General features: G+C 38.1%; 1 protein-coding gene and 1 long non-coding RNA gene across 2 annotated transcripts in view; both read right to left on the bottom strand.

Moving 5' to 3' along the window:
• The window catches only part of LOC146474562 (uncharacterized), a 23,007-nt gene extending 12,714 nt beyond the window's left edge, over positions 1 to 10,293 (bottom strand). The window contains exons 1-2 of the long non-coding RNA XR_014866140.1: positions 9,927 to 10,293; positions 9,350 to 9,424 (exon numbers count right to left, since the gene is read on the bottom strand). This is a non-coding gene — a long non-coding RNA (uncharacterized LOC146474562). The remainder of the gene's footprint in view (positions 1 to 9,349; positions 9,425 to 9,926) is intronic.
• A 5,993-nt stretch (positions 10,294 to 16,286) lies between these two features.
• LOC146474561 (uncharacterized) overlaps positions 16,287 to 18,522 on the bottom strand; it is a 29,876-nt gene continuing 27,640 nt past the window's right edge. Inside the window, exons 12-13 of the mRNA XM_085116936.1 lie at positions 16,916 to 18,430; positions 16,287 to 16,357 (exon numbers count right to left, since the gene is read on the bottom strand). Coding sequence (XP_084973062.1) covers positions 16,287 to 16,357; positions 16,916 to 18,430 — 1,586 coding nt within the window. The remainder of the gene's footprint in view (positions 16,358 to 16,915; positions 18,431 to 18,522) is intronic.

The raw sequence follows: 18,522 nt of genomic DNA, 5'->3' as shown, positions 1-18,522 counted from the left end.
AGAAAATCAGACTACCTTAGTTCCGAGATAAATTTTCATGGCATTTTCTCGGGAAATTGTTTTGTTGCCCGTTGTAGAATTATGTAGAGAAAACGAGAGAGCCACCAAACACTAGCAAATTTTTTGAACAGCAACGTTTAATGAAATGTAGAAGACATTGAACTGTAACCTAGAACTCTTGTACGCCAAATATTTGAATAGCACAGTTCTTCCGTGACACAATGGAACCAGAACCTGTATATTATGTACCCTGTCCTGTTACGCGCGGCCGGGTTTCTCTTTCAATATCCTGTATTAAGGACGGTGTCTACTAATACCGAAGCATTTTTGTGCGGTTTATGACTATGCGGGAAAAGCAGATCTTAGCAAGGCCTATTGGAATCCAAAAAGAAAATTGGGGGTAACCACACGTTTTTCAGAGATAATTAAGTAACAATATCTCTAAAAAGCGCCAAAATAAAATGCAATGTATGGGATTTTTTCCTAAATTGCAGCTTAATTTTCTCTGAAAAATGCATGGTTACCCCCAATTTTCTTTTGAGATACCAAAGGCATTTGGTAAGTTCTGCTTTCTCCGTATAGCTTTAAACCGCGCAAAAACATTCGTGTATTAGTAGGCACCACCCATAGGAAACCTGAGTATCTCGCGATGCGCAGAACGTATGCGCAGTAACAATAGTAGGCACCGTCCTTAAGAGTAATACGGTGTATATTTGACACTCCCCTAAAGTTTTTCTGGATAGCTAACAGACAAATGACCTTTTGAAAGCAAGAAAATGTTTTGGCTCTATGGAAAAAATCCTAACATTTACGATTTACGAAGCACGATTTGTATCGGAAACGAATGTCTCTCACGAAGCTAGCTGGCAAACATTTCCGACCGAACAGTTTTTTCCTATTTTATAAGCCATGGCCATTAAGGGACTGGTCAAAAAGTATAGGGTGGGGTGAGCCGGGGCAGAGAGGGGGTGGGTCGTCAGTTTTTGAAAGTAAAACACATCCATCACCTTGCTTGCCTTAACATGATGAAACAAAAGAGAGAAATAGAAAGAAGGGAGAAAGCAGAAAAGGGTAGTAACTTGACCTATGAGGATGTGGAGTGGGAGAAATTCCTCTGTAATTAATTAAGGATTTGCTGAGAAAGCAAAGCGTTTCTGTCCTTAATCTGTATATCGAACGTCACAAGCTGACAACCGAAAAGAAAAAGAAAACGAAAAAAAAAAGAAGCAAAACAAGCTTGCCTTAGTGTCAGCTCGCATTCGGTTGTCAGCAGCCATAGACAGTGTATCCACTGGCAAAGGCAGAAGTGGCTCTGGATTGAGTTTCAGCAGCTCAGAAGCAAGCAAAGACTGTGTTCTGCAGGAAACTGGGAGTGATACCGCCGATGATGACAATATCCCTCTCGCAAAAGTGGCTTGCAACAGTTGGAGTGACAGTGATAGCGATGTATCGTTACGTGTACCTCGCTAAACTTAATTCCTCGCGAAGCGAGGCCGGAGGTTTATAATTTCCTTGGATTGCGTTGCAACAAAAATAATCCATGCTTAATAGAGGGTGGGTCACGTAATTTTCAACCTTCATTTAGGGGTGGGTCAGTCAGTTTTGTGCCAAAAGGAGGGGAGGGGGTAGGCCATGAATTTTTTGATCCACTACATTTCCAAATGCTCCGGCCCACCCCACCCTATACTTTTTAACAAGTCCCTAAACAACAGCGAAAAGAGAATCCTGGCACTAAGCACAGCAACCCTGGACTGTGTAACGAGCGGATGCCTTTGCAGAATTAAAACTGTTGACGATTAATTCTTTTTATGCCTATTTTGGTACCTTGCGTGAACTAGGACGAAGCCGGCATTTCTTGGCAATCTGGGCTTAAAATGTACCCAACCGGTTCTCATTGTTAAATTCAGTCAGTGAACCTGAAAATTAGGTTTGGTTGGACCGCACACAGCTGAACAATCAAAGGCTTCTGTGAGCCAACTCGTGAATGCAGATGACACATCAGTAATTGAAATTAAGACACTACACTACCTTGAAAGCTAAAAGAAATTATATCTTTGCCCGATCATGTAACGAGAAATAACCATTCTTGTCCTAAAATGATTGTAAACCTATTCCCTAAACGTTGAATAAGGTTATTCTGATGCGCCGATTAAAAAAATTCCATGTGCTTTTTATTCAAAGTTCATGCCGACACTTCACTTATTAATAATAAAGTATTGTAATTAAATTTAAGACACCACACTTTGTGCAAAAACGAAAAAACTTATAACTTTGCTCAGATTTAACGAAAAATCTCCTTTCTTGCACTAAATGATCGTCAAGTTATTCTCTACAGATTGAATAAGATTATTCTGATGCGCAATGGAAACATTTTCTCTTTTTTTCACCTAATTGAATTTAAAACACTGCAATTCTTTCAAAAACTAAATAAAACCACAAATCGAACAAAAATTTCTACTACTATTTCTAATTCCGCTACATTACGATTACTTATTCACTGCGCATGCCTGAAAGTTAACAACCCACCAACCAACCAATCAACCAAGTGAAAACCCCACCATCGCTATCACTCGTTCATTGCACATGCGCGCATTCACGAGTTAAAAACACCTCAGGAGGCTATTGTCCCATGGTAGATCTCCTCTCGCTGTTGTACAGGAAGTAAAGTATCCTCATCTTTCTCCTACGTTTCCTTTGTGTTGGTCTAAACGTTACACTGCCGAGAACTCTCTTCTTAATAAGTAATCCATTATTAATAATATCTTCTTTCCCCGCATAGTTGGCATAAGCCACGAAAAAATACTCTTCAATTAATAAGAAACGTCCTCAACAAAAAAAATCGAAAAATTTTCTTCGGAGTCCTATAAGACGCTGAATGCACGCGCAGTGACAAAAGGCGGAAATCACCCTTAATTATTTATTTATTTATTTTTCAATTTTATTTATTGCACACTGTTTACAGAAAAGCTAAATATTAGACCCTATATAATTTTACTAAATAAAAGTACAGATAGACATTAACTAGAATAAACAGTAATTATAGTGTACAGTAACCAAAGTAGCCTATGAGATTTCGAGTTAGTCACTGTCATGTGGATATAAGTTGGCGTTGGCCATATGTCCAGGATTGGCAATTCCCTTAAGTAAGATGGCGATTGCACGTGAGGTTTTGAACTGTTGTAGGATTGCTGCGTACAATGTTATTTTTTTTTGTTCACTGCGAGCCGAAGACTCTCGGCAAATCCTTACAGCGGAGTGTGCAGTGTAATATTCGGTTAAAATGCCAAATAACCGTTTGTTGTATTCTCAAAGGGAAACTTGAACAAACTTTTCATCCATCTTTTAACAGAGTATTACGATAACAGGGATAAGATAAGATAAGATAAGATAAGATAAGATAAGATAAGATAATACACAATGAAAATTAAAGCTAAAAATAACAGCTTCTTTTTGCGGAGATAAAACCATTAAAATATGCTTACTATAGTTACTTTTTGCAAATATAAAAACATTACAAATATGCCACTAATGGGATTAGGAGCTAGTGATATAAACGGTCTGTGTGGTTTGTATAGCCCAATGACATTGCTTGTGACGATGTTATGTAAAAATGCAGAATGTGGAGTGCACTCGATTTTTTCGCAACTTTAAAACATTCCCCTGCTGTGTTAAGGTTATCAATTTCGGTTGATAAAATGTTTCACAAAATGTACACTCTACGGGCAATAGAATCCTTCATATAGTTAAGGTGCAGTCACACAAGCGATTTTTTGCTCGCGCAGGTGATGCGATGTTTTCAAATTTTTCGCGTCACCAGCGCAAGATGAAAATTGCTCTTGTAGCCCCCCTCGAACTTGCGCCGCGACAGGTGAAAAAATTGCAAGAAAAAAGTCGCCAGAATTGAAATTTTCGCGACAAAATCGTAGAGATAGCGCCCGTGTAGCCACCCTGCAACTAAGCCTCGTCACGGGAAACGCCGGGATATCAACGAAATATCGATCAGAAGTTGATGGTAAAGTCCTTGTTCCTTTCTCTTTGCGAGCCACGGACGGACCCACGTTGACCTTTTCTTAATTTTCTTCTTCCTTCGTTTGCCTTTTATCGTCAAGAAGAAGAATGCAAATAGTCGATAAAACAATATCCTCTTGCGAAAGGGCTGTCCGCCATGTCTGTTTATAGCGCCAGGTCTCTTGAAGTATGCGATTCACGCGGCTTTCAATTTGTCGTCAAACTCGCTAGAATTCGTCATTCGTGTAGCCACCCTCTCACGCTGGCGAAGCGACAAAATTTAATAAAATTGCATCACCTGCGCGAACAAAAAATCGCTCGTGTGGCCGCGGCTTTACGGTATTGAACTGTGGCATGTGCATCTCTTTGAGTGTCTTCGTTGCATGATGCCTGTTCTCTTTGTTTCTCTGGGTTTCCTTAGGCCTACTATCCGGCATTTGGTTATTATATATACATATTTGTTATATTAAAGTTGCCGTTCGATCGCCGAATGGAACCCACCTACTTATGTACAAGACCTTTTTTTGTTTAGGCATGTTCCAAGGACGATTGATTCCGGCTGCACCGCAGTGCATAGTTTCTAATACAGTGAATCCATCCTTATTGGTACAGGCCAACCCACAACATCACCCGCAAGTACATTACAGATGGCAAAAGTACTTCAACACAAGTCTAAAAGTATGCTTTGTGGTCGACGTCGTGCTTTTCACTTCGTCTGTATGCGCTTGCTTGCGCCATGTCAATGTATCATCTATCGTTACAATCCCATCGGTCTTGCACTTGACACCCATTTCACAGGGTGATGACAAAGCATCAGTGTACTTAGTGGACCGACGAAACATTTTCTGTGCAGGATTATAGCTTTGATCTTTTTAGGGAGGGGAACTATGCCGTGAATTTGATTCAAATCACCTCATAATTTGGCCTAGAGCTTCATTCAGTTGTTCTGTGAATATGAAACATTACTGAAACTTGCAATGTACTTTGAGCTGGGGTTGTAGTGAGTGTGTTGTGTAAAACGAAGTGACTACTAATTTGTGTAATGTTATAAAATCAATTGCAAGGAAAAACACATGATTTAAACTCCCCCTTTCGAAGACAGTGTGCACTGAAACACCCAAAGCCTGTTTGTTGTTAACTACTCATGGAAGGCTAGCGCACATTTCCTTAATTGTAATCAGTACCTTTAGAGCCGCAACCTTGACTTTAAGAGGAGAAGGAGACCTATAATCAGACAGTATCTGGATCAAGGGATGGGAAATTTGGAGCAATAGCAGTTGAATTCTCGTTAAGTCGCGATTTCTAGCTGCGTTTTACTAATTGTGGCACTTTTGAAACGCGGCTTCGAGGCAAAAGATGCTTGTAAAAAAATAGTTATAACGGCAAAACGGTCCAAGCTACAAAGCTCTAACTTGGTGACGATAATTCTAGATAGAAGGGTTATAACATAACTCCGTTTCAGATTTTTTCGTTCATTAATAAAGACACTATCGTTCTTTGAAATAAAAAATGTAAACTTTTGGCCTTTTCCCGAACAGAAAACTTGAACACCGGTTAAAATTCTTACCATCATAACTCAACTTCTGGTCAAGTCTACAAAACCTTTTGTAAAATTATTGGGGTGGGCGGGGGAATATACCAGCATTTACTGGCCTTTGATCTATCTATTCATTCCGGGTAAAATTGAGTTTTACGTTTCTTTTGTGTTCATTACCCTTCACTGTGGCACTTTCATACCCTTTTTGATGTAAAATGCATCCTAAAAAAACGCCAAATAATGCTGTGAATTGGAACCTTTAATGGGAGATGCGAGGTGCCTTGCTGTACTTTTAGTGAAGGTGTCGTGAGAAACGACGATAATTTCTTAAAGTTTTGACAAAAGAGAGAAATTGTTAAAAAAAGTGCCACACTTTTCATCTAGAGAGAGAGAGAGAGAGAGAGAGAGAGAGAGAGAGAGATCCTCTAATCATTTCTGTGATTTATTTAGAAGCTAGAGAAAACAAACATGAAGATAGAAATTGTGGAAGATATGAAATATTGAATTTTCGCTTACCACGCGTGTTCTATTTTACGCGCAAATAAATTTATTGAGATACTCCCTAAAAATATTTCTTAACGAGGATTAGACAAAATTAAAAACGTTTTTCTTTATCATATTTAGAAAAGGATGTTCTTGTCATTTTGAGAATTATTTGTAAGCATAGATCAATAAAAACGAAGAATTTTACTCCTGAAAAGAGTTACTGTTCCGTTCAGTATGCGGATGAAATTAATGACGGCTGAATTAGTTGACCGGTCAACTCGGAAAACTATTTCTCAACGTAGAATTGACCCAATTAAAGTATTCTTTCACTATAATCTTCAGCCAAAAACACTACTGTTATTGAGCGAATTAGCGGCAAGCTAGTAGAACTGAGATTGAAGATATAAATTGTGCAAGATACGAAGTATTGAATTTCCGGTTACTGCGTGGGTTTCATTCTACGCTTAAATTAATTTATTGAGATACTCACTAAAAATTTTTTCTTAGCATAGATTTGATAAAATTAAAAGCTTTTTTACTATCATATCGGAAAAAGGATCTTCTAACCATTTTCCGTAGAATTTGTAAGCAACCAGAAATAAACACCAAGATTTTTACTCCTGAAGATACTTATTCTTAAAGTGCAGTTCAGTGCGCGGGTTAAATTAGTGACGGCTGAATTAACTGACGTGCAAATTCGGAAGACTATTTCTGAGCGTAGAATTGAAAAAATTAAAATACTATTTTACTATATTCTTCAGGAAACCATTGTCTAATCATTTAGTAAATTATTTGGAAGCAATGAGCAAGAGAAAACGATATGTTTAGCCTCAAAGAGACTCATTGCCAAACTCCTGTCGACTGTCCTGTTTAAAGTTAAAGCGTAAATTAATTGACAAGCGAAGTCTCTAAAATTATTACTCAGCGTAAAATTGACCAAATTAAAAGATTTTTCCCCTATTAATTTCAGAAAATAATCCTCTAATCATTTCGCGAATTATTTTACAGGAACGAGCGATGTGAAACAAGATTTTCTCTACCGAACACACTTACTGTGAAAGTGCCGTTGTTTGTGCAGCTTAATTTCACTGGTTAATTAATTGCCTTGCATATTTAAATAAACCTTGTTCTCAACGTAGGGTTGACCAAATTAAAAGTTTCTTTCACAGTAATCTTAAGAAAACAATCCTCTAATCATTTAACGAGTTATTTGCAAGCAACGAGCAAAAAAAGATAAGATTTTAGCTCTCAAAAACACAGTTACTGTGTGGTGCCGTTCACTGCGCAACATAAATTTCACGGCTCTATTATTTGACTGGGGAACTAACAAAAAATCTTTCTCAATGCAGAATAGATAAAATTGAAAGATTTTTTTACTATAATGTTAAGAAAGATATCCTCTAATTTTTCAGTGAATCATTTAGAAGCTAGAAGAAACAGACATGAAGGTATAAATTGTCCAAGCTATGAAGTATTGAATTTCCGCTTAGTCCGCCTATTCTATTTTACGCGTTAATGAATTTATTGAGGTACTCCCTAAAATTATTTCTCAGCGAAGATTTGACTAAACTAAAAATTTCTTTATCTATCATATTCAGAAAAGGATGTTCTTATTATTTTGAGGTATGTTTGTAACCATCAAGCAACATAAACGAAGATTTTTACTCCGTAAGAGAGTTACTGTTCAAGTGCCGTTCAGTTTGCGAATGAATAAAATGACGGCTGAATTAACCGACTGGTAAACTCGGAAAACTGTTTCTCAACGTAGAATTGACCAAATTAAAATACTGTTTCACTATAATCTTCAGGCAAGATTACTGCTATCATTAAGCGAATTAGCGGGAAGCTAGTAGAAATGAAATTGAAGATATAAATTGTGGAAGATATAAAGTATTAAATTTCCGGTTACTGCGCGGGTTCTATTCTACGCGTAAATAAATTTATTGAGATACTTGCTAAAAAAAATGTTAGCGTAAATTTGATAAAGTTGAAAGTATTGTTTCCCTATGATATCGACAAATCATTTTCCGAAGAGTTTGTAAGCAACCAGAAATAAAAACAAATATTTTTCTTCCTGAAGACTCTTTCTCTTAAAGCTGTGCAGTTCAGTGAGCGGGTTAAATTGGTGACGGCTGAATTAATTGACGTGCATATTCGTAAACTATTCTGAACGTAGAATTGACCAAATTAAAATATTCTTTTACTATACTCTTCAGGAAACCATTGTCTAATCATTTGGCTAATGAGCAATGAGCTAATTGAAGCAATGAGCAATAGAAAAGAACATTTTTTGTCTCAAAGAGACTCGCTGCTAAAATCCTTTTGAATGTCCTGGTTAAAGTTTAAGCGTAAATTAATTCACAAGCGAAGTCTCTAAAATAATTGCTCAGCGCAGAATTGACCAAATTGAAAGATTTTTCACTATAATTTTTAGAAAGTACTCCTCTAATTATTTAGCGAATTATTTGGAAGCAACGAGCAATGAAACAGAGGATTATTACCCCCGAACACAGTTACTGTGAAAGTGCCGTTGATTGGGCAGCATAATTTGACTGGTTAATTGACCCGGGGTTTTTCCCTGTAATGGCCTATACTGGGAGGCTTCGCCCGAAAGGGTTACTTTTTTAAGCTTCAGGTGTGTGAAAGGGTAGGGATTTCACGAGTCAAAATATATGAAAAGTTTGTGAAATCTGTCAGTTAGGTATTTAAGGAGGCCTTTATTCTAAGGGATAAAAAGGGGATGCAGTGTTCTTAAATAGGTTTGTGAAAAGGGCACTATTTTCCAATGAAAGGTATATGAAAAGAGTACTATCTGTCAATGGAAGGTATGCGAAAGGGGTAGTTTTTCTGCCGAGAATTTGTCCTTTTTACATGATCACTAAACCCAACGTGCAGGTTGGGAGAATAAATGTAGAGATCACCAAAAAAATATCTTAATCCTCAAACAGACTTGTTTGACGATTGAACTCTAATGAAAGACGAAAAAATATGGAGAACGACCAGAGGAAGTTTCTTGTCGATCTCGGGCCTAGGGCCCGTTTCTCGAAAGTCTCGGTAATTTACCGGGTCCGGTAGTGTTTTTGGTTACAAAAGTTTTTAACAGAAGTCAATTTTTGTTAGCTTTGAGCACTAAATGTTTAAATCTTATAACTCTATGAATACATTGGCCAAGTGCCATGCCTGTAATCACTGTGTAATCGGCGAAAAAACATTTGAAAATATACTTATCGGGCCCAATAAGTTACCGGGTCTTTCGAGAAACGGGCCCCTGAAGGTAAACCACCGCGGTTTGATTGCATGATGACGCAAAGTTCTTACCTTTGATGTAATCCCAGTTTGTTCTTTCGGTTTCTGCCTTCACATTTTTACTTCCAATTTACTGAATTAGGGCGTCTGAAAATGCAAATTATCATGTCAGAAATTCTGAAAGCCTAAAATTTCCAGCTACGCTTCAAATTGTGAAAATTTCAATTTTTAACTGAGGCATCCATTCAGCAAAGGGCGGTAAGAGGAAAGATTTCCGTACAGCTCGTTACATTAATTATACATGCACCATTGTCACACTAAGCCTCTTCCAAAAACAATAAACGTGACTACATTTTGTGTCGCAAAGTATATGTAAAATTAATGTATGGGGCTGTTTAAAAATATTGCCTCGGAAAAATTTTGTACAAAGCGGAACAGTCAGTATGTTCTTTCAACTTTCGAAGTGACTTTAAGGGTACTGCTAAGAACGAGACCAAGTCTTAATTCATTTTGAGTAGTCGAGGAGTTTAAATTGACGTTTTCAACAAGCAGCCGGTGAGCCAACGCACGTGTTAAGTCGGCAACATGTCCATGGTTTGTTTGTAGCGTCCACACAAACCTTAAGTAATCTTTGTAAAATAGGACTCACCTTTTGCGTGTACTTCTCTCTATGCTTTATCAAAACGCCTTTGCACTTCATCATTTTTCGTCGTTGAAGAGGACCGTCAAATCGCTCTTTACAACGGATTTCTTATCAGTCTGAGAGTTACGTGTCAAGTTAGTCATTAATATGGATTACAAACTGAAAACAATTGCTGACAACAACATTTGCTCCCACCTGACAAAAAGAAACATACTGCACGTGTTGGCAAAGTATGTAGACAAAATGGAAAATATTTTTGAGAAACATTTATACCTTTTACTTTGTGTCAGAGACGCGGTAAAAAAAAACATCCCGTCCGTACGCACCTGTTTTCGTTTGTAAAGCGTAATGTTAACAGTGAACGAAACCGCAATTTTGTGTAAACTCACATATGACTCATGTGCATCTTATAATATTTTTTTCGGAGACTTGCGCGCGTTGGATATGAGAAGGCAGAAAGCATTTGCAAAAAAAAAAAAGAGAGAGAAAGCAGAAAGCCATCTTGGCGCTTAGCACCGAGTTGGCTATAGGAAGATTATGCCGCTCGCGCTTCATTGGCTGTAGTGATCTCGTATCCAAAAGGCGCGAGAACAAAACCTGTTTTAATAATCATTCCTTCAAATTGCTGCATTTTGTGAAACGACCGGTTCTGGTCTGCCAGTTCTGAAACGCTGGAGAAGAGAAAACTTTATTGCCGTGTGCGTTGAGTCTCGTCATGGAGAAGGGGGATTTCACGCGCGCACGTGCTTAAGGCTGAGTGGATCTGTACATATACGACTGAAGAGGAAAGACAGGATAATTTTCCTCGTAAATTGGTTTGGGGGTACCCACGGAGTCATATTCTCCTTGCGCGAGACGATTTTCGCCTGCTCTTGTGTTATCCGTGGGACTACTCCAAGTCTACCGAGCCATGATTGTACTTGACAACTTATCATCGGGTTTTTTTTTTAATCGAGAACATTTCTAGAGTCCGCCTAGCGTTTTTCCCCAGGGGGGTGACTCTCAAGCGTTGGACAATTTATACCATCTCATGACATAGAAATGACAGACGACTAGAACACTATCCAATTGGATTCTTGATCGTCTTTTTGATAACGGCATATCAGATGTTCGAAAAGGTCTTAAAGAGGATCAGTCTTATGCGATCAAAATCGCGTCTATCATTGAACTAAACAAGATCGCTCCGTTGCAGTCGCAACAGACTTCGCTGTTTTGTCTAGTTTTTTTTTTAGAGGATTTCAGTTTTATCAATTGCATAATATTATTTATTTTTTATAGTGGAATAACGGAATGAGTATTGTAGGAGATAATGCAGATGGTATTTAATATCGCTGTAGTTTTCATTTGCATGTAACTGGAACAATAATTTAAAGCCTACGATAGGAATAGACCTCTCTGAGAGTCACAATTACTTTACTTGTTTGGCCGCTCATGTTGAAAAGTATCGTGTTAAATAATAACGTAAGATCAAGAACGCATTGGTTATCTGTTCCTCGAGATGATCATCAAACTGCTCCCAACCCGCAACGAGTCTCTTAATTTGAGGTCAAGCATCTTGCAGCTTGGTGCTTTGTTATGTTAGACACATCGTATGTTGTTGCTTTCACTTCACTGCAGCTGGGTACCGATACAAACAAATTAACAAAAAAAAAAAAAGAAAAATATATTTATTACTAAATGTTGCATCAGATCACTTTGTGCTCGTGATTTTTATTATTATTTCTCTATAGTTTGGATTTTATTACACTACCAAAAGCTATCGTTCTCTTCAAACGGCCACGAACAATAGCAATAAAACATCTACATCATGTTCGAAACCATTTAAATTGTCTTTTTTACTAGGCTCTCCAATAATAACAATAATAATAATAATAATAATAATAATAATAATAATAATAATAATAATAATAATAATAATAATAATAATAGAGCGGTTTACAATTGATTGTCGTAAAACCAAAGTTATTTCTCTGGCCAATCGTAACAGATGTAAACGCACAACGAGGCAATCAGAATTAAAAGCAAATACATGCAACTGTCGCCAAGCGCCAAGCGCAGGAAGACGGGTGCGGTAAAAACACGGTTGGTTTTTCAGTGTTTGGATTGCCATTGGTTGAGAAAGTGGCGCGAGTTTTGTGACCCAATCACAGAGCGTAGTAACGCAAAACCAAAGAAAACGCGAAATTGCTTTCGACACTCAATAGAAAACCGCTTTAATAATAATAATGAGCCGATGCTCTACAACTCACTTCCTGAATAATTATCTATCTATTTTTTTCTTCTATTAGCTAACGCTGTTCACACGGCGTTGTAGAAATAGCAATTGTACTTAAACCACAAAGTCGGTGTGGCTGTAACTATCATATATTTTACATAGTTCTCGAATCTTATTGGCTAGTAATGGGATTGCAATCGCGCTGGGAGTCCTGTTACAATTGTACTATCTCAACTAGCGCAAAATAAGGCCTATGTTTACGTAGTGGATTCGAATAGCTTTCCTTTCTTAAAACTGATAAGGTTTTCTTTGAGATCCTAATGGTTTCTATCGTTTGTTTTTGAATCGTTTTGTGACAATATTCACTAATAAAACGCTGCCGTCTTCTTGTTCTAAAGGAAATATTGTCTTTGTAAACCCATTCTCTGACTTATATGTTATCAGTGGGTGATAGAAGCTTGTTTTCCCCGCCCCACTTATTTAATTTGTCACTGGAGTTACGAAGCGGATTACTCGATCTTTCACTTCACTCCTCGAGGAAATTTCGATTTATTTCACTCCAGCATCTTTTAGTATGACCATTCAAATCCACCAAGGAACACGGTTCCATCGTACCGTTTGGTGTGTTGCATAAGGGCTATGGCCGTTTCACTTCGTGGTGTAACTAGACAAATGAATATCTTTAATTTGGCTAGTATACACCAGCCATCGTATCGTTCCTTCCTTGGGCGAGGGGAAGCGGAAGAAGTATTCCATTATATAATCTGTATAAATTTGTGCCGTCCCAATTAAGGGGTATAGTTCGCGATATTGAGACGTTTTGGTATACGATAGGTTTGAAATGGGTTTATGGTTTAACCATTTTGTTCCGAACTGTAAAAGAGGGTATGGATTCAATAGGCCAGCCCTGAAAACGACCCTGAAAAATTGAATTATATGGCATATTTTTTGATTATATGGCATAATCTTTGACATAACGATAAGCCTATTGGCTTAGCGTTGTGTCAAAGATTTCACGATGATCCGTCTTGTTTATGGTACAGATGGCTACGATGGAAATAAACTGCAAGTTCAATATCCGAATAATTCCCTATATGTGTTATGACTAAAACTGATACGGTAAATTCGTTTATTCTTCCAGGAAGTAGCTTAAAATTTTTCTTTTTGTTGCTTTGAAATCAATCACGTTCTTTGTCGTAACAAAGCAGCAATATTCCTGATACAATGCCCCTTTATCACGGTATAAATGCACACAAGCTTGTGCCGAGGGGGAGGTGGGGGAGCGGAGTTGGTGGGAAGACACCCATATGAAAGTCACAGTGACGTTCGTCGAATGCAAAAATGACCCAATTCTTTTTTTTAGTAAAGTTGAACATCTCATTCAAGGTAATTACGATTCATCGAAGAGAACAAGGTATATTTCGATATATTCGGTTGACTCAAACTCAGTTCCAAAATCACAATAAATTATATTAACATGCTGTGCTTATAGTAAAAAAAAAATGACCTAACCCAATAAGAACGCATAATGGCAATGAAGTAATGTTTTGATGCAGCTTCACTTATCACCCTTCTCTATGATATAAATACCACTTACGAGCTTGTTATAAGATTACCACTAAAGATGTCTTTGTGTATAAATCAAAGATGTTCTCTTCACTAAATCGCAGTTACTTTGAAAGCTAAATAAAGCAAGCACTCAGACTGTATATATTAAATCTCTCTCCTTAGTTTTATTTTAAGAAAAAATATCGAATTAACAGCGTTGCCTTCTATGAAACCTTATGTGCTATGTTAGGCACGTTAAACAATCAATTCGGTTTCTTACAAAAGGATTATAACGACACTTAGTGTCCTAAACAATGTGTCACGCGCCACTCTAGGACTGCCGTGTAAACAATCTTCAGTAAGTAATATAACCCTTTTTACGAAAAAAGCTAAAGCAAATTATAATTTACCCGTTAATTATAGGAAAGAGAAAATGTGTTAGTAGCACAATGAAAACAAATAAAAACACATGCATATAACGTTTCCGGTAATTAGCATTTAAACCGAAAAGGCAAAACTTAATAGTGCACCATATTCTTTCCAAAGATTTGAATAGCGTAAGCGTAATTGTAAGCGGATGATCCAACTTTGCATTCGTTCATCTCTTTCAGTCCGGTTGATACACGAGCTGTTCAAAGTTATCTGACAAGGGACACAGGTTAAATCTTCGACGACCGAAACATAAGTGTATCTTGTAATGTAAACAACTATCATTCTTGGTTATTAAAAAGCTGATTGCACAAATCCTAGTCGGATTTTAACTGCACTTCAATTTCTTTAGTCTCAATTGTCAATAAAAGGACTAACAAGAAAACAGTTCAAGTCAAAAAACATAACGCTTGTATGAAAGAATTTTTCATCTCTACCGCTTTTTTCGCAGATATGCCGTTAATAACAACTATTTTTAAAAATAGTTTTATAAACCTTAAAATGCCGGAAGCGAACATAATCTATATTGGCGTCTTGCTGTGTTCCTTGGCGAATTTTTGTTATCATTGCCAAGATATCCTTAGAACTGTAGTATCAAGATTTGGCATACGCGTTCCATTCTGTATACCAAGAACAAAATTCACACGAAGAAGGAAGGAACATACGGCCTACTTTGATAAAGTCGTTTCAGTGTCGCATCAAGATAGTCAGAAATTGACACCAAATCTGAAGGGCTTCAAGATAACATGGCAAGGGATGAATGGAAACAAGCCACTCGTGTTCTGTAAAATACGATCATCTTTTCCGAGTCCTTTCTTCATTGCTGCCACGCCCTGTTAGAAACTGTCAGCAACTACCAAAAATACTACAAACTTAAGAACACTTAACAGAGACTAATTATCACTACTACGAGTACGACTACTCTAACGTTTAGCACAAGCACTGATTTATCCGTTCTTGCTACTACTACTGCTGCTACTACTACTACTACTACTACTACTACTACTACTACTACTACTACTACTACTACTACTACTACTACTACTACTGCTGCTGCTGCTGCTGCTGCTGCTGCTACTACTACTGCTGCTGCTGTTGCTAGTACTGCTGCTGCTACTACTTCTGCTGCTGCTGTTGCTAGTACTGCTACTGTTACCATTACTACTACTACTACTACTACTACTACTACTACTACTACTACTACTACTACTGCTACTGCTACTGCTACTGCTACTGCTACTGCTACTACTACTACTACTGCTGCTGCTACTACTACTGCTGCTGCTGCTGATGCTAGTACTGCTACTGCTACTACTACTACTACTACTACTACTACTACTACTACTACTACTACTACTACTACTACTACTACTACTACTACTACTACTACAAGAACTAAAACTGTAATATCTAGGGCTGCAAATACAAGCACTGCTCCAAATACTGTTACAACAACCGTTTGATGCGACCGAAACGAAAGTCTCTACAACAACAAACACGAAGACGACTAGAATAAACTAACGTGAACTATAATCTCCCCACACCTGTCACTACTACTACTTAAGCTATTCAACTAAAACTGTTTCTATAACTTGCGAAAGTATCGACAACGACGTTTACCTCTCAATGACATTATCCTCAACTCACAAGAATTTCTGATGATTGCTTGGGATTACGAGTAACTAAAATTGAGTAGCAAAATAGACAAGATCTGCCACACTAAGATATTAAGAACTACTAAAGACTTCTGGCAAGTTGCTGACAATAACTACCAAATGAACCAGAATATATTAACACATGACAGATTGGCTGCTCTTTCATTTTAGGCTTTTCCTCATTACATATTGATTTCCAGAGTGAATTTGTAGCTTTCCATCATGACTTATGCCATTTATAACACAAAAGCCCTTCTTCCTATCTAACAGTGTTTACCAATATTTGACATTTTACATTAATACCTAGCAGTGCACATAATACGAGATTAACAGCATCCATCTCTGCAATGATAAGCTACACAGGTGGATATACGTTTTTCTTATCATCCAGCTACATCGTACTACGGATAAAATAAGGGTGTGACGATCCAAAGTAAACGTTGGGAGAATGATCGTCGAGTGTTCAGTTAGAGTAGTTTACAACCTTGTGTCAAAGCCAGTTGTGTCTTCATCGGGAGTTTACGATCCCTTATCTTGTGACGGTTGCTCTTCATGATTTCCAAACTTCTCTTTTTTCTTTTTCCCTGGATCTGAAATAACAACAAAAATTAGCGGGTAAGTGAATTTATTCTTTGATCTTGATAGTCACTGGGATCAAAACGCTAAAAACAAGCCGATCCGAACCAAACAATGCCTGCCTTTTCCAGTAGTGTGAGGCGTCTAGAACTAACCTGGGGCTAGGCGGAGTTTGCCAGCACTTACTTAGAACGTTTACAACTTTTAAAAATGGGAGTCATCGCCACGAAACGAAACCATTTGCGCTAGTAGAGCAATTATAGTTGAATTCAATGATACCATGGGAAATTATTTTAGGTAGGTTTATCATAAATTGTTTTAAACTGTAATGAAAATGCATCTTTCTTTCCAAAAATATTGCCGAAATAGGTAACTCACATTATGTATGTAACAGTAGCTTTATATTTTATTCTTTTTTTTTTTTTTAATGTACATCGCCACAAAAAGGTGGATGAATTCATTAATTAAGGGAATAGGACTCAACATCGGAAGGAAAATGACTTCAAACAATATTACCTCTTTAAGTAAAGAACTGGGAACCATCAACTTTCGCTTTTATTTTAAAACCTTACCTATGCCTCCAGCATCTCCTGTGTCAGGTACTTGACTTTCAGCTTTACATGTTTCATCTTTACCTTCTACTGCTTCACGTTTGGCTGTCACTGCTTCTAATGATCCATCATCAGCCTTCGATTCCTCAAAAGGAAACCCCTTTCGATCAGCCGCTTCTGTCACTTCACCTTGAGCTTCTTGAGCTCCAACCTCCGATTCCGATACCTCATCTTTGGCTTCCACTGTTTCTCCATTTATCTTTGATCCTTCATCCTGGGTTTTCGCTTCTTGGTGTTCAATCTCGACTTGTTCATCCTCAGCCACCTTTGCTTCAAAATCAACTCCCTTTTCTCCTTGAGCTTCCAACACTTCGCCTAGATCTTCTGAGGCTTCACCCTCAGATTCTGATACCTCAGCCTTAGCTTCTTCTGCATCTTCCCTTATCTCTTTTGTTTCATCCAGGGCTTTTCTTACTTCACTTTCAACCTCAGTTGCCTCGCCTTCAACTTGCTCTGTTTTTCGCTTTATCTCTTCTTCATCATCCTGGGCTTTCTTTCCTTCATCTTCAGTCTCCACTGATTCATCTTCCTCTACCACTGCCTCAACGTCAACTTTCTCTGCTTTTTCAGCCTCCGCTACTTCTTTCTTAGATTCCAATACTCCACTCTCAGCTCTAGCTTCTTCAGCATTAGCCACCTCTGTTTCATCCTCGCCTTTCACTGCCTCATCCTCATCCTCAGCTGCCTTATCTTTTGCTTTCACTGTTTCACCTTTGGCTGCCACTGCTTCACCAATGATGTTCTCAGCTTTATTTTCATCTTTGCTAACTTTACCCTCACACCCCAGTGATCCATTTTCAGTCTCTGCCTCTTCCTGGACGTGCACTGCTTCATCCTCTGGATTCTTGGAGTCATCTGTAGCCTCAATCATTTTGACCTTGGCTCCTACAGCTTCACCTTCAGCTTCTGCTGTCTTAGTTTCAGCCTTTTCTGTTTCACGCACAGTTTCCATTTCTTCGTCTTCATTTTCAGCTGTTTCATCTCTCACTTCCTTTTCTCTGTCTTCATCAGTTTCCTTTATTTTGACCTCTGTTTTCATTTCTGCATCTTCAGCGCCCAGTGCCTTTCCAACAGCCTTGTCTGCCTCACCTTTAGCTTCGGTTGTTTTGCTATTAGCTCCTGATGTTTTATCTTCACCTGTTGCTGCTACCTCTTCAGCTTCTTCCCTTCCTGCTACTTTAAACTCTGCTTCTGCTACCTGAGCCGTAGCCTCCGTTGTCGCAGCCTCTCCTCCTTCAGCTTTAGCCGCTTCTTGTCCAGCTTGACCATCTTCCGTGTCATCCGTGTCCTGATGAGCATCGCCCTTCCCTCCTGTAGTTCCAGCTTCTATCTTTGGTTTCACTTCAGCGTCAGTTTCAGCTTTGCTATGATTTTCACCAGCTTCTGGCTCTGCTTCATCTTTTGTTCCTGGTATTTTTTGTGGGTCTTTGCCTTCGTCATCTTTTCCTCCTTGGTCTATCATCTCGGTACCAGGGTCTGAGTTAATAGAAAAGCACGCTTATATAAAGTGTTCTGTTTCAAAGTATTCAATACAACAATTGTAAAACAGATTAAAATGTGGAAATGAG

The sequence above is a fragment of the Pavona decussata genome, unplaced genomic scaffold (genome assembly GCF_977016875.1).
Source record: "Pavona decussata unplaced genomic scaffold, jaPavDecu1.1 SCAFFOLD_88, whole genome shotgun sequence".
NCBI classification, from domain to species: domain Eukaryota; kingdom Metazoa; phylum Cnidaria; class Anthozoa; order Scleractinia; family Agariciidae; genus Pavona; species Pavona decussata.
The sequence above is the reverse complement of the archived record's forward strand: the minus strand, read 5'-3'. Positions and strand labels throughout refer to the sequence as shown.